Below are 26,073 nucleotides of genomic sequence, written 5' to 3'. Positions count from 1 at the left end.
CAGCTACCATGCAAATTAACCCTGAAAACACGCACACGAATAAATACTCAGACACATTCGTACACCACTAATGAAGGTTCGGACACACCTAAGCATGCGTCTGCTCGTTATAAATAATTGTTTTCACAAATAAACCTGTATTAACTTTTTTTGTCTTGTATTTTATTGTTAAATAAATCCACCCTAAAACACGTTGTTAGTTTGTGATGTATTATTCTGCATCATCTTCTAAAGATCAGCTTGTTCCATGGGTTCCTTCATTTTTTTTATAAGAGGCCAAGGTAATGCACTTTTTGTTCTTTGGAGCGGACACGATTATCGTCTACATTTCAAAAACTACAGTGTTTATAGTAAGTGCCAGCCTCGGTTTTGTAATAATAGTAATTTAGGAAACATCCTGTCGGCTTCCCAACAACTTTCTATTTCTGCAGCCTAGCAGACATAAAAAAAAAAAAGTTTTCTCACTGCAGTAATAATGCAGCTAAATTTAAACGGTTCTCCAAAGACTACATCAGCACTATGGTGGTGCATGGCATTCTAGTCTGTTGCTCTATATTTCAAGGCTGAAACTGTGGTCAACCTTTTATTGCAATTATACTGTATAGTAGACACACACATATCCAAGGACACACACTGTAAGAAAGAGTCCGGAGGCTTGTTTGTGCTTGAGAATAGTACATCTGTTGTAAAGACCAACAGTTTGTGCTCGGTTACAGTCTTTCACACAGTCAATATTTACACAGAATTACACAATATACAACATTAAAGCCATGTTACAAATGAGTTTACATTCATGTTTGATAAAAGGTCGAGCAGCATCTGTGTCCTCCCAACACAAACCTCGTCAGAATACATCGGAACATTATCAGTGACAAACTAAATAACTGTTCACTTCTTTTCTGCAAATGATAAAAGACAAGCACACAAAGAACATTTATATTTGAGATCCATGAACGCAGTTTGACACCATCTCGTTTACTTTCAGTCCTCCAAAGCTTGTCCCAGAATGAAGGCAGAGTTTGCGAAACGTCACGAAAAGTCACATGTTGCTGACTAAACTTGATTCATGTTGGATTTACAACGAGGTTCATTAAATGTACAAACATAAATAAGTTACCAACTGTTTTCTTTTACGGAGATTTAGCCATGGTAATGCCAGAACTTGCTTCCGCACATTCGAATGTTCCACTAAAACAAGTTCCCCAAGGCTAGCTGAATTCTGGGCTTAGTGTTGCCCAAGGCGATTGTAATTGGTTTAAAGACAGCAGAATAACAAGGGATGTAGCAAGACCCTTTCCAGTGCTGACACAGCACTATGGAGACGATGTTCTAGTACCCTCTAGAGACCTAACTAGCAGGTTATGGAGTTAACGAGTAATCTAGCTTGCTCGTGTGCGTGCCCTGGATCTGGAAGCAAAAGTGTATTTTTCCCAGTAGACAATGTTACAAGAGTCAAACTTGTACAGTTTCGATAGATATGAAACTCTCTGGCTCGAGTCAAGATTAACAACAACAACAACAAAAACTAGAGAATATGATTCTTTCATTAAAAACGTAGTTGGAATAACGGGAGGTTTTCTGCCGGAAGTGATGTGAGCATTCACAACACCTAAAAAACTTGAGTTCATTGATTCTAGTCAGTTTCTTGAATGATGGACAGATGGACTTTTTAGGCACTGTATTGCCAAGCACCAAATTGAATATATCACAGCATTTAGGCAATTCAAAGTCATTGAAATTAAAGATTAAACCGCCCCACTTTCCCTTCACAGGCTCAGTTATTTGACTTTTATGATCAGGGATATTTTCCAACATGTTTGTACTGACAACTCAACCGAGAGTCTCATGCCCATCCGAGCGTTTAAGTGGTCCAATAAATGTGACTTTTACATTCAGAACATCAAACATCCAAAACAACTCGTCCGAAGCCCCATGTCTATTGACGAGTAGATGATGACGACAAATCCATGCACTGCATTGTGGGATAGCTTTGGGGATAAACCAGATGACGTCAAACTGCCTTTCTGAAACCTCCGTTTGACCTGCTTCCACCTAAAGTACAACATCGTTCAAAACGGTCAAAACATCCAAATTCAAATCTGGGGATTATAACTCAGGATGCCATTTGAAACTAAAGCACATTATGGTTGAACCTATTCTTCAACTCTGAGTCATTTGCCTCTAAAACCGATGATAGTCGGTCGTGTGAGTAAAATATGAACTGCTGACAACATTTCAGCTGTTTGTAAAGCTGCAGTTTTTCATCATACCAAAGTAAAACAAACATTTATATTAATTACCTTCTGTTCATCCTTTAGATGAAGACGCCGTTTCGAGCTTTTTGAGGCATGCGAAAAGAGTGCAGAGGAGACTGACGAGGAGATGAAACGAGGACCGAGATAAACAGCTGGTACGCTGGTGGGAGGGAACAGAGGGATTGTGGGATTGCGGGTCAAGCGAGGCAGTGACACGACTCAGCGGGAGAGAGAGTGAGAATCGAGGGATTTAAAGAGGAAAAGACAAGAGAGGGACACGGAGGATAAATCCAAAAAACATCAAGGATTTTACCTCTTCAGCTTATGTAACAGTTTCAAACTAATGCTGCTGTAATGCTCATTCACATTGTGCAAATGTTTGCAGGTCATTATTCAGTCTGCTGTGTTTACACTAAATTAAGATGTTCATACAGCTCCTGCCAGAGGGAGACTGAGGGTTGTAATTACAATTAGGCAATTAAAGTTTCAACGAGCTTTGGTAATAACGTTTTGAGTGATGCATTTAATTTGGAAACGTGGAAATTAAGACCTACGTGCGCAATCTCATGTGTAAAAACTGAAATCTGACAGCAACAAATAGAGAGCTGTCATGTCAAAATGTCATTGTAAAGAGCTAAAGAGTTCAGTCTACACTGGAGCATGATGGGATAGCAGCAGGCAGTATGGAGGGTTGTCAGTGACACCTGACATTCAGCATCTAAATGTCTAATATTGGCTCTTTTCCACTACGGGGCATTAACAAACCCACGGCCTGAACTCTGAGGAGCTTTCTTTCTTTGTGTTAGGTTCTGACAGATTTTTCCACTGTGCTGCAGAAAACAGGATATTTCAGTTATTCATTACGAGCTCCTCCATCAACACGTTTTGAGGCATTTCGAATCATTTCATGGAAACAGAACTCAAGAAATTCCCATGGCGCTCTTTTAATGTGACCAATCAACTCAGCAACATCGCAGAAGGAAGCAACGCGAATGTTTCTTCACGAGAAAATAAAACAGCGATGTAGCATTATTGCTCTGCTAATAACGTTACTTCCAATGTTACACAAATGGGAAATTTAAATAAACTTGTAGCATTAATTGCTTTGTTTTCCAAGTTGCAAACGATCTGTGCATTGAACGTGGATTTAGAACGACCTCAGCACTGATTTAAATTCATATTCATGGACTTGTTGCCACATTACGTTAGTTCCCATAGTGGAAAAGGCCGATAAGGCACCGTTTCAAAGGGCTTGATTAATGGTTGATAAAAACATACTGGCTTTAGTAAACTGCATTTTGATTGGCAGCTAGATAGATAGATGTGCTTTGGATAAAAAGGGGTTAACCTGGACACCTCTACCTAAATGTAACCTTGTGATTGGCTTGTTTGCTGTTCTACAAAGCCAGGTAGTGAAAAATTCAGCACCCTTGAATTCAGATTTAGTGCTATTGCTTGTGTGAAACAAAGTGTCTCCGGAGGGATCTGTATGCAGTAAATGAAATGTGGGGGTGTGGAGTCAGGAAGCTGAGCAGACCTCTGAAGCTGATCCTCATCTCTCTCTAACAGAGGGTTAAGCCATAGATCGGGTGTAAGCGAAGAGAAAGAGACGATCTCTGGCTCTGGTTTTGACTGGGTTTCACATCAGACTATGTTATCAGTTCTTTTAAGTCTCCTGAAAAGCTGGTTATGATCAATAAATGAATCTTTTTTTTTCTATTTGCAAGCCTTTGAGTTTGTAAGAGTTGCCCGAGAGGCTCAGTTCAAGGTCGAAGAGGCCTTTTGATCACGAGACGCGAATGTGAACCACTGCGTGAATAGAAAACACAAACACTCCCAAATAAATATTAACTATTGGTAGTGATTTGAAATGAATGTCTTGACATTAAAAAACCATAACAATGACGTCTTCCCGAAATGAGCCTCATTTCAAACGTGAACAATCTTTTCATGTTTTATTATCTGCTGCAGATTAACGTCAGTCATGAAGCGTAACTGCAAATGTGTTTACAGTCAGCCGACTGCGGAGGCACCCGAATTTAATAAGAGAGATCAATATCACGGCTCAGTCCTCTCGAGACGTTTGGAAAGGTGTGAAGCGTGTACCACAGTTGATCATAACATAAAATATCTGTTAAAAACATGAGCTTTTTTTTTTTTGTGCAAACATTCATCTGTCCGCTTGTTACAAAGATGTTTTCTCTGTTGGTGCATGTTCGTTTGAAAGCTCTCGCTTTTTTCTTTTGCCTCATTAGCCCTCACTTCATTCTCCCTCCACCTCGTCTGCTTCAGTCTCCGATTCTTTGTCCTTCATCTCCTTTAAAAAACAAACAAACAAACAAACATTTTAATCTAAATCATTTGTATTTTTTAGTCTCACATAAATTTGTCCACCTACGTCTTTCTTTTTGCACTCCTGCGTCAGGCTTTCTTTGTAGGATGATTATTAAAACACACAATTTCATTACGTAACAATGTCTGAGATTTCACAAAGCTTGCATCATGCATCTTCGTCCTCCTCAGCTCCGTCTGAACTCAAGAATAAGGGAATAAATATTTATTTATTTATGTTTTTTGCTTTCACCTGACAAAAAGTTTTTGCTCAATCACTAATGGCTTCTGATTTCAGAAAAGTACGGGCACTCCATTCATTTTCCTCACAGTAACCAAAGCTGCTTCCGTAATGCCTTTGTAAGCCACACTGGATTATACCGTATGTACGAGCAAGATGCTTCACATGTGGAATGAAGATGGAGTAAAGCCCTGTTCTGACAAGAGTTGTCAAAAGTTGTTATAGAATTGTTTTGAATCTTTCCAAAGCTTCTCTTGATCCCTTTGTGAAACTTCTTTTCACTTTGTCAGCGTCCTTCACACAAAAAAAAACAAAAAGTGGCTGCGTCCTCCGTCATGATGAGGTCATGTCCCCAAAGCGACAGGCGCCTCGATTGGTGGACCTCGAGGAGACCTTGAGTCATTCAGTGGCTCCTCTTCTCCTCTGCTGTCTCGTCATTCTTCTTATTATAATCCCCACTCGTCTACGCCTCCACCTCTATTTTGGGCTTCCAAAAACACTTTAATCCCCCCATCGCCTCCCTCTCTCCATCATTTCTATTTTCTCTCACGTCTTTATTTTCCCTTCGTTTCTGACTCTGTGCGGAATCTCGTTTTCTTTGCGATTGTCTTCTGGGAACAAAAGATTTCCTGACAATGGTTCTTTAAATTCCTGCTTTATTATTTTCTTGTCATCTCTCCCCATCTTCTCCTCCATTACCCTCTTCTTCTTCTTCTTCTTCGCCACCTCCCTCAGGGCCTCACACGTCAGTGGCATTCAAGTGGGTGGACACCACGTCTTGGGTTTCAAGCACTATCTTCTTTGCCCTTCCTCTGCCACCTGCTCCACCTCCGACGGGGTGAATGCTGTCCAGCCGGCCGCTCCTTCCCCTCTCACCTCCCCTACGACACTTAAAGACGGCGAGGAAGGCGGCGCGGTAGTTGCGGTTCATCCAGCCATACAACAGCGGGTTGGCAAAGGTGGAGCACATGGCAATAACGTGGAATACGGTGTATAGCAGGCGGTAGTCGCGCATGTCCAGCACCGTGTTGTCGATGTCCGTTGCCAGCTGGAAGGCGTGGAAAGGCAGCCAGCTGACAGCAAACACCACCACCATGGTCACAAGCATCTTGGTGGTTTTGCGGCGCCGGCGGTGACGCTCGGAGCCAGCGCTGCTACTGCCGACGTTTTCTGCAGGGCTGACGTGGCCACGCAGTTTGGACCAGATGCGGGCGTAGGCGAAGGAAATGATGGAGAGCGGCAGGAAGTACTGCAGGATCAACATGGAGATGCTGTAGATGGTGCCATCTGTGCTTTTACCAGGCCACTTCTCTGTACACACCTGAGAGAGCGGACAGGACAAAGGACACATTGTTTAGTTTCATATATGTTAGCTTTGATTAGCTTGGGTGTAGGGTTTTCAATGTTGAACAACGTTGATTCAATGACAGTTTGTTGATGCACCAACACTGATTCAGTGTTTGTATCTTTGTTTAGATGTGGATATGGATAATTAGTTTGGTTTGTTTAGTTTTGTAGTGTTGTGTAGTTTACTTTAATTCTGTTTGATTAAGTTTGAATCGTGTGTGTTTAGATGGATTGTCCTCCTCAGCATTCCAGCTCCTCCTGGGGCATTGCAAGGTTTCCCCAGCCGGGTTTGCCTCGGGGTCTCCCGCCAGTTAGACATGCTCAGTGCTCCGCCAAACGAAGTAAGGTGCCCAAGGAGGATCATAATCAGATGCTCAAACCACCTCAGCTGGCTCCTTTCCACGTGAAGGAGCAGTGGCTCTACTATGAGGTCCCTCGGGATGTCCGAGCTCTTCTAAAGGATAAGCCCGGACACCCTGCGGAAGAAACCACAATCTCGCTCTGTGGGTTACTACCCAAACCTCATGACCTCAGGTGAGGGTTGGAACGTGGAGGGACTGGAAGGCTGAGCTATGCCTTCTGGCTCTTGTTCTGTTTTAGTTTAGCTTGTATAACTTAAATTATATTAGATCTGTTTCATTAGATTATGTTAAGTATTGTCGATTAGATGAGATTGCTTTGGATTCTATTAAAATTTGTTTTGATTGTACACTGTTAAGATTGAATTCATTTCTGTGGGCAGCGGAGCAAAGATTATCAAACACATGCACAAAACATGACTAAATACAATCATGAATGAAGGCGTGAGTGAAACACGCAACAAATGTATTAGGAGTCGAATTGAAAAGAGGGTAAAGAGAGGAGGGATCGAAGAGCGAGTGATCTGTGGGGTGTGATGAAAGCAGTGGAAGGGGAGGATGGTGTGGAAGGAGGTAGAGATGAAAGCGATGGAGCGGTGAGTAGAGAGGAGGGAAAAATGAAGGATGTGAGAGGTGGTGTGGAGATCAAAGAGTCGGATGTGGGGGGAAGCGAGGGCATTGATCTGTACATGTGTTACAGGTGTGTGTGTGTGTGTGTGTACCTGTATAGTGTGTCCAGGCCCCAGAGTGAAGGAGCCGTACTCTCTGAAAATGGCCAGAGGGCTGGCGAGCACGGCGCTCAGCACCCACGTCAACGCTATCACCCCAAAACACACGTCCTTACGCATCCTGGTCTCCAGGTGGTACACAATGCACCTGAAACACAACAACACCACGTCAATGTTACACAACCCCACAGCAGGTTTTTACCTTTAGAAAGAGCCGGGAGCGACTGTCGTGGATCAATAATGAATGACAAACAACGTCATCGTCTTCAGGTAACATGCTTACATGAACTGCAGCAGACTGCAGAGAGATGAAACGCTTTTACCGCACTGCAAGTGATAATACAACAACAGGAAAGTGCAGGTTAGACTCCTGCACGCTAAATATTTGATGCAGCTCTGTTCTATAGGAGGCCAACCTTTGGGTCATGTAAACGAAATTATGCTTCTCAAGAGAGTTTCACAACAAAATATCCGACAACAACAAAAAGATGTCGGCAAGAAACAGGACTGTGAGAGAAGATGCCTGCATGCTAACACAACAAACTAACCCCCAACAGGCTGGCATGGCCAATAATTAACAAAACTGGACAGAACGTCTGGGTCTCTGAAGCTAATGTAGACGCTGACAAAGAAGTTTTAAAACTTTTGCACATTTCATGTTTTTCTTCAGACTCCAGTAATCACCTCAACTGTAGTCTAAAGTTCAACAACAACAAAAAAAAAAGTCTTTGCTGCAGCTTATTCGGCACAACAACAACAGTGTCGACAAGCAGAAGAAAAAGTGAACTCATTACACAGATTCTCAGGTTTTCTGATCTGGCCTCCAGTAAACATTGAAGTTGACTTTAAGATTCAGGTCCAGAGCTGTAAAACGGCCTTGCAGCACAATGCGCTTTGGTTTTGAGTCTCGTGGGTCTTCTGGCAGCTGTCTGTTTATTCAAATTAAAAGCTGCCAAAGGTGCTTTTCAGTGTTTCCAGCTGTCTTAATCCGTTTGCATTTGAGGGTTTTTATGAAAGTGCAAGATCTCGATCTGCATGACAGAACATGGATTTACATGGTGACTCTCATTTAAACCTTTAGCCAGTTGACTTCCATGTTTCAATGACATTTCTGTACATTCATGGTTTTATTTAAAAGATCTTTGGCACAATGTGCAACCCTCCTTTGATAGTTAAAAACGGCACATGCATTCAAAGTAAGGTAAATTAAATAAACATCAAATTAGTAGTTCAATCACCAGACCAAACCTTTACAAGCTTCTTATAACTGCATCAATGTAATGGATGAGCGATCACAAGCTAACTAAAGACAGCAGGTATAGTATAAGCACATATCACACAGCTTTCCAACAACCCCAAGTCACCCCTCCTCTTTAAGCTCCACCCACCTGTGGCGGTCCAGGGCGATGACGTTGAGCGTCACCGTGGAGACATGCACGGCGAGCCCCTGGGCAAAGGGCAGCAGGAAGCAGAGGGTGCTGCCAATCTTCCACTCTCCCTGCAGGGTGTAGACGAGGGTGAAGGGGAGGCACAGCGTGTTGACCAGCAGGTCGGCTGGAGATGAAGAAGACCAACAGTTATACTGAATATCAGCACGCACTCATGCTTTAATATTTCTTCTGGAGTTTAACGGCTGTAAAAAGTTTGACTTTTTAAATGAATCTAAAGTGTACATAAAGTGAATCGGTGCATAAATACAGTTAGAACATGGAGGAACGAGGTTAGTACACCTCTCTTGGGATCTTTATTTTTACCCCTGGAGAACAGATAATTGTGCAGGCATGGGGCCGTTTATGTAAGCCGTGATGTGTGTGGTGATCAGCGACGTGATTTTCATGCAGCTTCTCCCTCGGTAACAGGCAAGAAGCGACAAACTGAGTCTGTGGTTGACAAATCTGAAATCTGGGCTAATAAGACGTGGAAACAAGCTGTCAGGGGAACATATCTGTAACCACCTACACATCCAACCAACAGAAGTAATCCTTACATAACCGGTTATTATCATAATCAGTTTCCTGTTCTGCCTCTGTTCCTTTATGCTTTGGAAAAATGTTTTCATATGTCATATGAGTGACAGCAGATGAAGCAGCTGCAGCGCTGAGCTGTCGGAGTCATCCGAGGACAGGAGCGGAAAAATAACGGGGGATCATCAGATCCGTCCCCAACCAGAGAGAGAGAGACGCCGTCTGTCCAGCAGACAGCAGGTCACGTGTCAGGACAATCAGATCCACCTCTGCATGTGTGAGGGCAAACATCTGCTGACGCCGAGGATGGATGGTTCTATTAGTTTTAACATTAGAAATTTTTTTTTTTGTGCATCACGTCACCCCAGTGGTTTGGGTAGGGTCATGGTTAAAACAAAGATGTGGATTCAAACCTGAAGTTATGAAGTTATCAGATTCTTCACTGCACTTTTCAGGAGGTTCATTCCTGCTCTGCCTGGACCACCTGCTGCTGTGATTGATCGGCTACCGGTCGAGGTGTGGGAGAATATTGGACCTCAGGTGCAGCTGCATTTATTGAATTCTCTCTATCAGGCCTCCAACAAGACGTGACTCTGTCTGGTACAGGAGAGCCCGGGAGGGGCTGAACACTGGCAAAGTCTGCAACCCTCTGAACCACGTCAGTTTAGGGACGTTTAGTTTGGGATAAGGGCATCGTGCCAAATCGTGTCAGACAAAAATAAAAGCTTTGCAGGGACTCATTGGGCCTGATGTCCAACTCTGCCTACTCTTCACAAAATGTGGCCTTCTGCTTCCTGTGATGCCTCAGGACAAAAACGAGAGACAAAAAGGAAGCAGATTTAAAGTGGCACGTAAAAGAGGACGGCTGTGTGAATGAGAAACACAAAATACACACAGGACACAATACACAAGCAAAAAAGCAGAACATTTAACGGCAGAATTTTTCACATCAAAGATGTGTGTCATCTGTCGTGAAGACGCTATGAGCCAGTTTCAATAATCACGGCAACCCTGTCTCATTAAAATTAAGTTAATTAACAACTAAATTAATTTGCCAAATGTGAGTTTGACCTTTTCCATAACCAAATAATCCTAACGGTGCTAAACATGCTTTAGTTGATATAAGTGGACATTGTAACAAAACTTATTTCACAATCATGAAGACACGATCTTTGAAAATGCAACAGGAATAATTAGTAGACACTATTGTCTGCGAAGATTAGAGCTTTTCTAATTTTAGCAGCACCCACAAGTTTACAACAAGTCCTCCAAACTAAACAACTAAAGCTCATCGGGGATATATGTACTAACTTCAAGCTCCAGTTGAGACGAGATTAATCATTAAGTGTTTTTTAAGAAATGATGTTATTTCAGCCTTAAATGTAAATATTCACTTCATGCTATTGGGTTGTGGACAAAAGACATTTGCAGAAGTCTCTTGAGCTTCATAAAAACATCTGATCAACATCATTTATGGGCCAAAACAAATCATCAATTAAATGATCAGATCATATGCAGACATAATATAAATCACTATGCAGACGATACCCAACTGTATGCTTTGATAAAGTCTGGTACCTGGTAATGTTTCATGTTTTATTTTGTAGGTCTCCTCTCTTTGTGTCATAAATGGTGACTAAGCTAATGGAAAACAGGTGTGTGTGATAGTCCTGATTGCAGTCAAACAGAATCAATAAATAAAACAGAAAATGCAAATAGACATCATGTACTGCCTCGCTGAAATTAAGGACTGAGTGTCTAAAATTTCCCTGCACTCAAAAGCACACGCTGCATTAAAATCCCATCATCCCATCTGGGGGCTTTATCTCATAACTTTTTGAGCTGCCTTTTGATGCTCAGGTGAATAAAGTACAGTCGTTGCTTTTTATGAAGATCAGGCCATTCCTTTCCTCAGAAGATTTAGAAAAGCTCATGCATCTTTTAATCTCCTCCACACTTCATTCAGGTTTCAAAAGACAAAGCATCAGCAATAGCTGATAGAAAATGCTGCTGTCAGACTTTCAACATGTTCTAAAGAGAAGAGACCGCATCACATTGATCTGCCCTTCACTGGTTACCTGAGAGATTTGGAACAGATTTTAAGATTTGACTGATTTTTAAAGCCTCATGTAGTCCGACTCCTGCCTCTCTAATCTGCTAACTCCCTATGAGCCTGATCGGCATTTGGCCCCTCAGCTGTGGAACTCCCTGCTATCTCAGTATCTTCTTTGAAATCTCTTCCCTTTACCCACTTCTGGCTTAGCTATTAAATTGCACTCATATCCTCCTAAAAGTCACATCTCAGCGGTCTATGAACGGCCGAATATGATTTGGGTTGAATGAAATGAAACAGCAGCCGTTGTTCTCATTCAGACAGGACAAAAGCCCAAACAGAGCAATGAAAGAAGATGAGCAGACGAGGCTGTGGGCGAAGCAGTGGAGCGCTCAGTCGCCCGGTTTTTCTGTTTGTTTATCACAAACTGTCTGCTCGCCTGCCCGCTTCTGTTTTGTTTCGGGGGGAATTGAACCGACAACTTTCTGGCTGCCGTCGTTCTACTGTTCTGCACATTTCACATCACATCAAATCACACCGCTGCTCTGTTCTTGTGATATTCATCACAGCGGCGCTCGGCTGCTCCTGTCAATCCAATTCATTCAATTGGAGCTTTGCTAGCACATTAAGAAAACATCAAATATGGAACATCTGTTGCTCCCTGTAGATATCTTGAAACTTTAAGAAAGAAAAGCTTTAAGAAAGGGACATATAAAACTGTTTGTGTCATGGGGAGATTGTCCAAAAGTGTGTCATTCAACCCATTTGAACAGTTGGCAAGGCAGTCACCACCTCTGGTGCCCCTGAACTTGAAATAGATCCAGATGGTCGCCCTTGTGGAGAAATCATGATGTAGAGCCTTCTTCTGGGTCCTTCCATGGGAGAAAACATGACTCTCTAGGGAGCCCTTTCAGCGGAGAAAATATTAAATGTCTTCTAGGAGGCTCATGTAGTGGAAATGGTGCATTATCTAGGGTACTTTTCCAGTGGAAAACATGTTGCAATGCCCATTAAAGTGCGCTTTTAGCTGGCCTACAAGACAGAAAATGGAACAGCTTCACTATAATTACATCTTGCATAAGTAGAGACACTTTGACTTCAGGTGTGATGTACAGCAGTGTGGATCAAGGACCTACACCTCCGTTATATTCCTCTATTATTCTGCCATACTATATTTTCAACATTTGATGCATGAATGCAAAGGTTTCACAGGAAGTGAATTTTATTATCAGTAATTTTCAGTCCTGCTTTGAGTTCTTCTCTCGGGTTGTCTCGTCTTGTTATTTCTCTCATGAAAACATTAAAGTAAATAATTTGTCTCTAAAGGAGCAGACTGTCATTTTCTCCTACACTTGCACTCTTCATTTCCCGCCTTCTCTTTTCTCTCACAGTAAAATTTTAACCTTCAATGTAACAATGAAAGATAGACAACGGCACTCAGGTTTGACTTCATGCATTAATATTCTCCTGCTGGCTCCTAATAATTGTCTCTTTTCATTAAAAAAAAAAGGTGCGCTGAAAGACAGCTGCCACTTCCACTGAGAGTTATGGTTTACTCAGCTGTAAAATACGAATGTTTGGTTCTTTCAGACGAACAGTGAAGACAATAGGAAGAGAAGGGATGACAGCTGTGCCTGTGGGAGTATCGAGACGAACGAAACATGACTTTCAATGGTGACTGTCATCTGGCCCATATAGTATCATGTTTTTTTACGTCCTTTGCTACAAACCAAAACCGGTTCTTCGTTCGCCACCGGCAATGATGCCCAACAGAGTTTGCAAACTTGGTCAGATTTTTCCTTGTGCTTTCACCATGGGTAAGAAAGTACAAAAAACATAATTAAACACGTCTACAATGCTCTTCCAGTGAAGAAATCATGTTTCAGGGCATTTTATGGAGAAACATGCTGCAGGGACCTCTTAGCTACCAGACATGCCGGAAAATGTTCCAACAACTGTTTCACCATAAATGCATCTTTCTGTTTGCTGCCTACGAAACCGTCGACCCCTCCAGTGGAGAAAAATGTAATGAAGGAGCCTCTAGAGTGCCCTTCCATGGGGAATAAAGCCATTTTAGTGGAGAACATGTGATTATGTGTCCTCTATGAGGCCATACTAGTGGAGAAACCTTACATTCAGCCAACATGCCAGAAAATCTTTCACCATAATTGCTGTTTTTTGGGAGGATATTACTAACAAGTAAACTGTAGATCAATAACTTGACAGTGACTATTGTTATATTTTTCTGAGGAGGTCCAACCAGGACTGGCTGCTCCTCAGACTTTATATGCATGGAGCACATCGGGTCCAATGCTGCTGAATAAGCTCCTGATTGGTTCTGCAGCTCAGGAGACAATCACGGAAATCAACAGCTGAGTGAACAAACAGACTTTAATCTGAAGTTTGACTGTGCGGGACAGATGATACCCTAAACCTTCACTTCTGATTATCTGACCAGTGCTGATGATTTCGTGTCTAAATCCACCTGCTGTCACAGAAAACTGAACTCGGTTCATGCTGTTCATGAATGTTTTTCTGGGACACGGCCAGTCAGTGTGTGTGTGTTTATTAATCATAGCCAGCAGTGAGTTTAACTTTGCATCCAATTTAATTTAACGTTACCACGGGCTACAGTATGTTCCAACGCTCAAGAATTAGAGCTAGGCCAGCCTTAGAGATAGGATGAGGAGCTTGGACATCTGTGAATTGTTCTTTTCTTCCTTGTTTTGGACATATTAAATTGTACTTTAATTAGCTCAAATCATCTCTGGACCATCAGAGTGCAACTAGATTAGTTATGGACCCAGTTAAAAGGTTCTTTCATAAAATACTGGATGTTTTTTTATCTCTTCTGGTTTTCAACAATGATTCAGCTACCTGACAAACTGCAGATTTATTGTAGGACTGTTCTTCTATTTAAATGTAAATGTGTTTCTAACTGATGGTTTGACTTGTTTACAGATAGTGGTCGAGGTCAGAGCTCCTCCAAGGGGTCACAAGATAAATTGAATGGGCTGTAAGGTGATGAATTAGATAGTTACACAGTTTTGTTTGAATCTGAAGATGATACACGGATTTAAACTTTTTAAGTTCCCAAGAGAAATGTTGTTCATATTCGACAGCAAACATTACAAAATGCTCACACTGAACATGTGGCAACATTTTTCATGACTTTTCTCACATTGTGATACAAAAACATATTTCACTGGAAATCTGTGAGGCCCCTAAAGTATTAGTGATATGATGTTTACTCTGATCCTTCACCTATCAGGATCAGAACACCATGACAAGGTTTGAGTTTAGTCTGTTTCCTGACTCTCCAAGTAGGACCGAGCCTGTTCAACTACAGATGGTTCACAGAGGAGGAGGTTTATTACTGATGGGAACAGAACCGGGTCAAGAACCAGAGCTGATGTGAAGTTGTGGTTCAGAGTTCCTCAGTTCCTCTTCAATATAAACTTTATTTATGAACTGCATTATCGTCCATGAACGTGAACGCAGCCCTCCACCACTTCACACTCCATTACATGTCGTGTTTATTTGCTGGTGTGCTGCTTAATTAACTCTGCTAATTATTTGTTTGATTGTTTTTATGTTGATTCATAAGTGTGCTGCTGTGTTTCATGTTCTAATCGTTCCTTTCCCCCACGTGAACTTCTAATGAGAAACATCTTCACACAGAGCATCAGAGTCTTTGTTTCACGTCGATCATCAAATTAAGTTTAAAAGGATTTAATGAACACCTTCAGTACCTGCAAAAACTGACGATCCAGGCAGTAAAAGTGTGATTAATTATGAACCGGTGTGAAACAGAGCATCGTGTGTCACGTCACAGGCGGGGGACTCGTGAATGCTCGTCTCATTAGAGATAAATAGGGTGGAGGTGAGATTACCCGCCGTGCGTCAAGGCTGTTAACTCCAAGAAAACATTATTCATGTCGCAACGGCGAACAGATGATTGGTTAAGTGTCGGCCGTGCCTTTGTGTTGTTTGTTTAAATCCTGTCTGATGTTTGGAGTTGAGATTTTCTGCAGCTCATTAAAATCATGAGAAGCTCCACAGGCCTTCATGAATACAGAGTCTCTGTTCCTGGTAACAATTCGTTTCAATATGATGGGTAAGTGCTTCAAACTGACACTGTAGGTACAACTGTAGTGTCCATGTGATGTCATATTTCAATGTTCTGTAGAAGTCAGCTGACGTAGTATAAAGAGCAAGAAAGTTTACGTTACGTTATATGGTCTATTGTGTTTGTTAAAAGATAAAACATCGATTATACAATCTGAGCTGAAGTGGACTTTCTACAGCTAATGAACACGATGTGATTAGATTAAAACCGACTGACACATGCAATGACGCAGATTCCTTCTGCTCGTCTTATTTCCATTTGTTCAGATTTAAGATTTGCATAGATTTCATCACTTCAAACGAGTTACGTTACACGGAGCCTTTTAGATATTACGAGCTGTAAAGTATAATAATATTCATTGATAAGGTGTAAAACAGCGGATTAACACTTTGAATCAAAGCTTCTTCTGATCTCATGTCTGTCTCACATTAAAATTGTATTCACAGATGTATCCGCTCTTTAAATAAGAAGCAGGGTTAGTGTATGAACGACAGGTGTACACTCCTCAAATACTCATCCATGTCAACAGTAACGTTGGTTTCTCCTCGTCAGCAGACAAATCACAGAGAAACGGCGTATAACAGCTGATAGATGTCTGAGTCACCATCACAGGCGACCTACAGAGAACACACACACACAAATGGTGTGTTAATGTGTATCTGTGCGTTTGTGTGTAACCATACCGACAGCCAGATTGGCGATGAAGAAGTTGGTGACGGTGCGGAGAGTCTTGAAACGATAGATGACGTAGATCACCAGAGAATTACCCAGAACCCCCAGCACGATGATGGTGCTGTAGGCCAAGATCAACACCACCTGCAGACAACAAACACAACGCAGCTGTCAGAGACGGTTGTTTGCAGCAGCAGCTCGACTGCAGCGAGCTGGAAACTGAAATAACGGAGGTAAGTCGTCACTCCTGAGCTGAACTTTTCTTGTAGTGTTCATGGGTATGCTAAACCAGGTGTGTGCTTCCGTGTTTGTTGACTTTGCTTTATGTTTGGCTGTTTGCAACCCTGTCGACTCTACGGGTTAAAAAACAGCATCAACTTGTTTGCAGAGATACTTGTTGTCACGACGAGCTACAATATGAAACCTCTACCTGTACGCTCAGCTGTTTGATGGGGTCCTCTGGAAACACCCCCTCAAACATCAATGTGGGCGACGCCGGGGCGTTAGCGCCAACATTTGGGTCGTAGTCAGGGTAACCACGGTTGCCGGGGTCATCGTCGGGCAGAGGCAGGAGCTGGAACTCGTCCTGCGTGGCGTTGACTGCGCTGACGGCCTCCATGTCCGATCATATGTGTTTACAGACACTCATAGCCTGTGGGACAACAAACAAACATGGATGGACACACAGGTAAATAACAGGAAGTCATGAAACAAACAGTATCACCACACTGGAGTCCAGTTTGTGTTCAACTAATGAATCTAAGTCCAATATTAATGCTCTGCTTTTTGTCTCCACCATCTCCTGAAGGAAATATCTGCTCCATCTTCTCTCAAGTGCAACTTTGCCAAACAGGACAATTCACTTGTCAAACATTTAGTTTCATTTGTTTCAAAACCTTTTTTAAACATCTCTAGAACTAAACAAACAGCCGATTGTCTCAAATTATTATCATGCAGCGGATGGTTACTCCAAAACCACATTTATATATAACATAGTTTCACTCACAAACTGATAATCCCGACAGCATGTCCTACTTTTCATCATGTTTTACTTTCCTCGTCCTCATTTTCACACTGAGGGATTTCTTTGTGGATAATAATTAGGTCACTCAGTCAGAAATCCACAAAGTCCATTATAATGTTGCAATTAGATTTCTGCATAAGTATTTACCACATTAACTTGTGAAACTGGACAGATTTTCACTTAAAAAACTGTTCTCACTTGTGAAACTGGACAGATTTTCACTTAAAAAACTGTTCTCAAGGTGCCCTCGAGCAAGTGAATCCTTTAATCAGCACGATGCAAAGCGACAGATGGTGGTTGTACTGGGCTGCACCTACTGGCCTCACTCCCTCAGGCTGCAAATATTCATACAGAATCTAAAAGAAAAATCTTTTTGCAAGCTCGGATTGTTTCAGGCCGTGTGTGTGGAGTGAAAGTTTTTGGCGTGCCAGCTGTTAAAACTAAACTCCCTGTACTTTTTGTCTCTTAAATGTACAGTACATAATCAAACAAAGTTCTCTTCAGAACATAGAGAAAGTTTCAATGAATCATGACAAAACAGAAACATTTGTTTGAGGAACTCAAAGTGCCAAATATTCATTACTTTATTACCATGGATCGCAAGTATTCTCACGCACACTACATTGTGGGGACCACCTGACTTTTTGATGACTTATGGGGACACTTCCCTGCGATCAGTCAGAACGAGTAAGGTCTTCTGCACTAGATTATTGTTGCTTATGCTGTGGGGAAATTTCTATATTTCACCTTTTATACGTTTATCGGGCCAACAACAAAAAAAAGGGACTCTGCGTAGTCTGCAAATTTCCACCTAGTGGTCAACTATGTCACTGCAACAAAATAATCAATTGTAACCAAGATGATGTTTAATGTTATGAAAGAGACATCTGTGAAACTGGTTTGTTGAATAGTTTTGTTTTCCAGCGTATATGAACAAACTATCCTTTCTTATGGAAAATTTTAATTAATTTTAATTAGTTAAATTCATTTGTTTGAAGAGTCATCGATCTGTTTCTAAAACAAAAACCTCTTTATCATCACGTTATAATATATACATTATAAAATTATTATGATGCATTAAAATTATTAAGATTCTATTTCACCTTGATCATTGCAATAAAATGGCAGTGCTTTCACCATCTATGAAAAAAATATATAATGATTTATTATAATATGTTTGTGTTATGAACGTTATAAAGCATTATTGAGTACTGACAAGTTTTCATAACTAATTATACATTGCTATAAGCACAGTCTAACTTAGAGTATGTTTATAATGCATTAAAGTGCAATGTAGACATGGCGTCAGGACAGTATACTGAGATAACATGAACGTGGTTTTTCTCTACCTGCTTTGTAATAAAGAAGAGATAAAGAAAGTGTTTCTGCACAGTGTGAGCAACTTTTATTGAAATGAACAGAATCCAAACATTCCAGTTTTTCATGGCTGAACTATCCGGCTGTACTTCGGAGAGCAGACACTTAAACTCTGCGGTTCACAGGTGGGAAAATATCACACCAGCTGTGTCACGGCTTCTTCACACACACACACACACACACAGCTGTGACCTCTCCGTTTCACAGCTCCGTGATGTCGTCCAGTCAGCTGACCTCCAGGGAGACTTCAACACACACGCACACACTCAGATATTAGCACAGGAATACTAACATGGAAACACTCTCACACCAACACCGACCGGGGGAAACGAATGCACTCACAAACAATCCAAACACAACTGCAATCTCATACAAGTCACACAAGCTTGCGTGTGTGAAGCACACACACACACACACACACACACTTCAGTGAGCTGATTCACTGAGCAAGTTGCCTGAGGGCGTTCAGCTTCCGTCCTGCTCACACTCGGTGCCCACAGGATCAGTGATGGTGCCAAATCACACTCAGCAGAAGAAACCGAAACAGCGTTTTGCAAACTCACCTACCGGTTTTCATCTTTTCCACGTTCACGCCTCTCTGAGGAGGTTTTTGATTCAGCTCTTCAGCACGACATCAAAATTAGGCTCGAGTGGGACTTTAATATGTAAATGAAGAGTTTTAGTGGCACTCACACATTCATCACAGACTGCTGCTGCGAACATTCAAAATTAAAACCGTAGCATCACACGAAGGACCAAAAATGACACGTAAATAAATAAATAAATGCTGGAATAAATCATTAAATACACAAATAAATTAAAAATAAACACATTTGGTAATAAGAAAAAATATCTAACTAACCTAGACAGTTCATAAATAAATAGATATCAGCATCTTTTATACATAACCACGCCCGTTCACATTAACTTTGACTGAATTAGCCGACAATGTGGCGCTCACTACTTTGTGCAGCAGTGTGATCTATAACAAATACAGTTATTTCTGCAGACTCTGCTTTGCAGCACGGGATCCTCCAGCTTACCAATATCGATTTATTTTTCATTAATGTATTTAATTGTTTATCATTATTTATTATTCTTGTAATTTTTTGTCCTCCATAGTTCAAACGTCAGCTTCTCGCTGTCGATGCCCTGATGAAATTAGACAGCATCATTTGTAAAGAGCCGACACCTGCTCCCTGCTCCACATAATGACTGCTGACCTAAAAATAAACCTCGACTACTTTTTAAAGAAACACGACCTCCCCGCTGACACACGTAACATTTCCTGTTTGTACTTCATTGACTAAAAACGGACTTCCTGCCTCTGGAGCCACATGTTAAAGTAAACGTGGCTACCAGCCTCGTCTTTGTGACTGCGGACATTAATCTTGCATCTGCAGTGGGAACAGTTTTACAAAGGCTGTTTTCATGCTGCAGTTTGAGCTCAGTGTCAGATTTGAGCTTCTTTCTTGTTGTGACAAAGCACTTGTGGGCCACTGTTTCCCAGACCCGAGGCTAATCCAATTTAAGCGTGTTCAAACTTTCTTTGTGAACCAGGTGGGTGTAGTTTACTACGAATGAACCACCACCGAGCAGCACAATAGACTGAACTGGCATTTTGATTCATAAAATTCTGTCAGGGAAAGAAATGAATACCTTTGTTATAAAGCATCTTTTATTCATAAAAGAGGCCACTGGTAGACATGCTACGTTAGGTAACGGTAATTGAACACATCTGGCAGCGTAATTTGTCCAATACTTTGGTTTAAATACTTGACATTGCCTTCAGCCTGCTTATATTCAGCATTACAGCAACACTGTGAACACAAAGCACTGAAGCTGCTAGCATTGTTGCTCTTACCAAAGCCAAAGACTTAACCTGACATTGACAAAATGTAATTTTAACTCCAAATCACAGGAATTGCTAAACTACTAATGCAGCAGCTGGCATTCATTTGGAAACTCGCATGTTCTGAAAGATAAAATGACGTTTTTGTGAATGAAGTCTGGTGGATTTGAAGAGCGCATAGATTTATAAAAATACTTCGGTTTCAGATCTTTGAATTCAGCCTCCTTTGAGTCTGCTTCTACCTTTGTGATTGGTTACATAGTATGAACATCATGTCTGACTAAACATGTCGGTCATTTCTCTTTAACAGACATTCTGTTATCTTCTAAAGCCAATCAAGACCTTAAGCAAATGATTGATTTGCTAATTATCACTGATCAAACACAAAACCTCTGGCTCACAGTGAAAACTTTCAAAAGAACACCTTGATTTCACTTCATTTGTCGAGTGACTTCATTGACATTCACTGGTCGACTGAAATCTTGCTGGATCTCTCTCCGAGGACGACGCTGGCACTAGTGATAAGCTGGGTCAAATCAAAGAGACACAATTATCTGAAAACATCAAGAGACCCGACATGGAAACACTCACAGGATGTTGTTTCCACCCCGGAGCAAAGCAAGTGTGGTAAACTCTCTAATTTAATCAAACTGGTTCTCCGAGGTGTAAGTGACCCAAACTGAAGCCAAGGTTAACAAATCTCTCCTGACTCGGTTTCCATTATTCTCAATTCCCAGTGTTTCCTTTCCAGGCTGCAGTTTGAATATCTTTAGAAAAAAAAGGTGCTGCAAAACCGAGCATGAAGGTGACGAGAGCATACTGAACAAGTCGAGTTTTCTGCTCTGGGTGATCCTGCAGTTTAAAAGTAATGTGCATCGTTCATATTCATCCTCAATGCAGATTTAAAAGTCCCATAGGAACTGTAAAGTTTTTTTTTAGCCTTTAGCCATTTGTTTATATTTTGGCAAATTGGCATTAAAAGTGTCCTCCGGTATCAATCTGCAACGTACCCATGGATTTACAGGGACGACCCGTTGTTTTAATGGCTCACTGTTCAGAAACCCCAATACTCATTTCAATAAAGTCTGAGAATACTTTCAAAACATCAACAAGAGAATTTACATGGAAAGGTTTAAAGTTAAAATATGTTGAGGTATGAGTTATCAGTTAAGTTATGTATGCAAGTTGTTGATACCAGCAGCCTTTAGTTTATTGGAGATCAATGCACTACCAGTTCCTATCAGGGGCGTCCCTCTCTACCTTTAAAAAACTCCTGAAGACCTCCAGCTCTCCTACCACTACACAACAAATCTACTCCTTAAGAACTGTCATAGCATTTAACGCTTCTTACCACACTGTACCTGGATTGTTCCCTTCTCTGTAAGTCGCTTTGGATAAAAGCTTCTGCTAAATGACTAACTGTAAATGCAATGGCTGTTTGTTTTAAGAGTAATGGGTTGTTTCAGTCCAAAGGTACATTTTTCAGACTTTCAGACAACTACCACTGAATCTTCTTAATATTGAAGGTATGATTCACACTCCGAAGTTATACGAAGCATCTTTAATTCATCATGTTTGAAAGAAAGGATTGTGAGTCTTAGCCATACCATAATTGCCTCCATGAGGTGTGTGTGCTGACTGTATGCTGGACTAATCAATGTGCTGACCTAGAATAGCTCATTTCCTTGTTGTGTTTCTCTCTCAAATATCTTCCTCCACATCCCGCCCTTATAACCCAGGTACCCCCATGGGGGAGTTCTGCCTCGCAGTCTGAAAAGCTCTGCTCTCTCTTAACCACCTTTCTAATGCAACGGTTAATTGATTGCCTAATTAGCAGGCTTATTGAGTCAGGCTGTTAAATTTAAAAGGGGGTAGGCATGTCCACAAAGGCTGCCAACTCTCAGTGGTTTACAATGCAGCATGAACCTGTCTAACCAAGCTTTAAATCTCACATACATGTCATTAATTTAACCATCATCTGGCCTTTAATAGATGTGGGTTCAACACGGAAGGTTTATTATAATGAGTAAGGTTTTTATTGATTTGGAGAGAGAATTCATAACAGCTGACTGAAACAGGTGATGAATAATAATGATACATGATTAATACGATGCTAGAGATGCAACAAGAAATACAAAATGCACAATAACAGACGCCGCTGCGCTTCCTCTTCCAATTCTGTTATTTTAAAGATTATTTCTTGCATGTTGGACTTCATCTACTGCAGGAATCACGGTCCGAACAGGGTTACTCTGACATAGCTCCCATCACTGCCAAGTTGCCTAATGTCGCTGACACAAACCTTGCGGCTGCTATGACTTGTGTGCACTGTCAGTAAAACTAATTTATCTTGTCAGACTCCAGACTAGTTTAACAAAAAAGAAAAAAAAAGAGCACAAAGAAAGTGAAGAGAAAGAAAAGTTAAATAAATAAATACCCGCACACTCAGCAGGTCGTTTACTTTGGCCTGGCTGAATCGGCATTGTTGTTTTCTCCTGTGTGGAAATGGATGTTTGCAACTCTGCCATTGTTGTTTTTTAATCTGTTGTTGGACTAATTTGCCGTATTTGGCATCTTGCATGCATTAGAAATGCAAACACGGAGGTGCCAGAGGGACTTTTCATTTCTGAGTTTAGTTCTTTCTCTAGAACTTTTCTGGTTCAAGGAACTAACAGGTCAAAAAGGGGGTGGGAGAGTCAAGACGATTTGGTGTCAGCCAGTTGAAACAAACATGTGCAGGGTATATTGTTGCCCCTGTATGAACTGAGAAATTCACAGGTTGTACCATCAGTGTGGCTGAGATAAATGTTGTCATCTGGATGCATGTGGATCCCTGTTTGGACTATCTGCACTACAAGCGTACGTTTTTCACCTCTCATATCTTAATGCATGCAGAAAAGGACACGAGAACTCTTGTCTTTGGTAAAACCTAACCAAACTTATAGCTGGTTAGGTTTTGACCTGACAGCAACCATATAACATGAAGTACGAGGATATCAGGTGAGTCCTGAACCATCCCTTAGTTATGCTGCTCCTCCATTAATGCATGTTACTAACTTAACTACTTGGAGATTTTCTGCTTTTTAGTCTTGCAGGTTCTCATGAATTGTGGCTGAGCCTGCTGATGTGGTCCCTGATGATGCCCACTACAAATACTATTGATCGATATTGTTATCATCATTATTGTTATTGCTCCCTCTCTCCCGGTCTTGTGCTTGCTCATGATGAAATTGTTCTCTGTAAATAATATTATAAAGAGTACGGTCTGGACCTGCTCTGTATGGAAACTGTCCTGAGATAACTTCAAAATCTAATTTTTGATTGTTTGTTGCCATTTTCTCCATTTTGTTTGATTTCTCTGAGTCTATATACAATGAAAAATGAACGTATCCTTTGTTTTTTAGAGGACCCGATAATTATTATGAGGTCGCCCTGCTGTGCCGTTTAGATCCACAATGAGCTCTCAGTTGTGGACATCAGTACGAAGCGTCCTGCCTGCAGCGCCTCATCAAACGTGCCTGATTCGTCGGCAGCCTGGCGGAACAGGAACTGGAGCAAGGAGAAAAGAGTCAGGCGGAGGCGATAACAGCTCTGTCATCCTACAGCCCGCGGCGCTTTAACAGGAAGTCGCACCACGCCAGGCAGCGTCAATTTACTTTTACTGCCGAGCGGGAAATGAAACGGTCGGAGCTGAATTTAAAATCCAGGCCAACATCGTCTTTAAGGTCAGTTTTTGTGGATTTTATGCATCTAGGGAGAGATGACTGAGCAGCTCTTGTGTCTTGTGTAGAAACCTGCCGACCTCTGCAATTTATCATCCAGAAGGCCACTTGACCGATCGGGAGCAGAGAAGCTTCTCCAAGAGCTGAAGAATCCTAAAGTGCCTCATCATCCCAGTTTGAGTTGAAGATCAATCACCATGAAACAGCACAATTAACACTTGAGCCTTTGGGGGTCTGCTCATTAAAAGATGATTTAACGAGATCTCGTCATTGCTGAGTCTCAGACTGAGAGACCTGAGGCCCGATGTCCACGTTGGCTGTCTCATGTTTCTCTTGATATGCAGACAGAAAGTAAGTAACTTTGAAAAAAGGTGTAACTCGCAGACGTATCACTCAAGGGTCAGTATGTTTATTTATTCAAGGCCATCCACGACGATTTATGACACCAAAATAGCAAAAGTTTACCATCACAGACAGTCCGGTAAAAGTATTCCAACACTGTTTATTAATGTGTAAGTGTTGTAGTACCTTCCTACCTCTAGATCCTCACTGAAAAGACTTCAGCTGTCATCAGTGTAACAAAGTATGTTAGAGTTCCTTTCTTGAACCAACAGAAATCATCTATCACTGTCACGGTGAAGGGCAAACCCTCAGTATATCCACAGTGAACTCTGACATGTATGATAATGTAATCACATCCCTCCGTTACCCTGAAGAAGGCACCAACCTCTGACCGCTCAGCACCGTAAATCTATCGCACCGCAACGATGAAACACGAAGACTTCCGTGGCGTCCGCTCGCTGACCTTTCGATGCATCAGCTGCAGAGGGCACGAGATGCTGTAAATCTGATCAGAGAGGAGAGCAGGCGACCCTGAAGGCAGCACGGTAAGAGTCTCTGAATTATATTTCCAATGGAATAACTAATGGAGACCTCTGTCCTCAAGAGCTGGTGGTGAGATAACTGACCTGAAGTCCTTGACCCTGGTTTCAGGATTGATTCAATCATCAAGGTATACAACGATCAATAAGAAGGCAGAAAAGATGAAAAAACTATATGTTTGTGTTGTTTTTCCCTCTCTGAAATCTTTTCCAAGCAGCTCACTTGCCCACAGTGTTTTAATTATTAAGACAAATCAGAGAGTGGAGAGAATAAAAGAGATAAAATATTTAAAACTCTGTGAGGAGTTCGTCCTCCGGGGGCCAGATGAGCTGCCGTGAAGTTCACCGATGCCGTGATGCTGTGGCTTCCTCGAATCATCCCTGTCAGTCAAAATGCAAAATGAGATCCGGCGGTCCACGTAACAATAACAGTCCCAAAAAAGCAAGAACAAAGACTTCTGGGAAACGTCACAAAGTGCTCACACCTGAACGGCAAAACAAGTTTCTAACCAACCGGGCAGCTCCGCAGAGATTTTTAGCATCTTTTAGATCCCAGTTTGGGTTTTTACTTTGATAAACCGACTATACACGACCTGCCCAGCAGCAAACAGACACGACTGGAGTTTTGCTGGTGAACACAGTGGATCATTTGGCAGCTAAAAGGAGAGGGTATAACATAACACGGAGCCGGTGTCATGCCAGAACCGGAGCTCATGATAAAAGACTGCAAAAACACTTTCTGTGCAATGTTTAAGTCTGAACCTCCGGACGACCCACTGATAACGTGCGAGACACTTTTAGTCATTGTTCATTTGAGCAGCCGACCCTAAAGTTTAATCGTTTGCTTTAAGAGGATTCTTCGACACTTCCTCTGCTCCAATTAAACAGAAGGCAGCAGCAACAAGAGGAAGATATCGGGTAAGAGAAAAGAACAAAGAGAGGAGGCGAGTGAGGGGAAATAAAACCAACAAGACAAAGAAATCAAACGCTCCAGACTGGGGAGAAGTGGAGCCAATCCCAGCAGCCCATTAAAGTTTGAAAAGTGACATTACTGTGCTGATTAAGGATTGATCCTGAATGAAGATTTCACATTGTTCATTACTGTGTGAGCAGGACTGACAGCCAAAGGCACGCTGTT

General features: G+C 41.6%; 1 protein-coding gene across 5 annotated transcripts in view; it reads right to left on the bottom strand.

The window, feature by feature from the left end:
• Positions 1 to 658: 658 nt before the first annotated feature.
• The window catches only part of npy2rl (neuropeptide Y receptor Y2, like), a 37,893-nt gene continuing 12,478 nt past the window's right edge, over positions 659 to 26,073 (bottom strand). For 4 of the 5 annotated variants that reach the window (XM_027287754.1, XM_027287753.1, XM_027287756.1 and 1 more), the window contains 5 exons: positions 16,510 to 16,731; positions 16,091 to 16,223; positions 8,650 to 8,815; positions 7,256 to 7,409; positions 659 to 6,148 (listed from right to left, as the gene is read on the bottom strand). In XM_027287754.1, the coding sequence (XP_027143555.1) occupies positions 5,567 to 6,148; positions 7,256 to 7,409; positions 8,650 to 8,815; positions 16,091 to 16,223; positions 16,510 to 16,698 (1,224 nt within the window). In that variant the 5' untranslated portion in view covers positions 16,699 to 16,731 and the 3' untranslated portion in view covers positions 659 to 5,566. The remainder of the gene's footprint in view (positions 6,149 to 7,255; positions 7,410 to 8,649; positions 8,816 to 16,090; positions 16,224 to 16,509; positions 16,732 to 26,073) is intronic. The other variant, XR_003463728.1, reaches the window with a different exon arrangement.

The sequence above is a fragment of the Larimichthys crocea genome, chromosome XIV (assembly GCF_000972845.2).
Source record: "Larimichthys crocea isolate SSNF chromosome XIV, L_crocea_2.0, whole genome shotgun sequence".
NCBI classification, from domain to species: domain Eukaryota; kingdom Metazoa; phylum Chordata; class Actinopteri; family Sciaenidae; genus Larimichthys; species Larimichthys crocea.
This window is presented reverse-complemented; position numbering and strand designations above follow the sequence as displayed.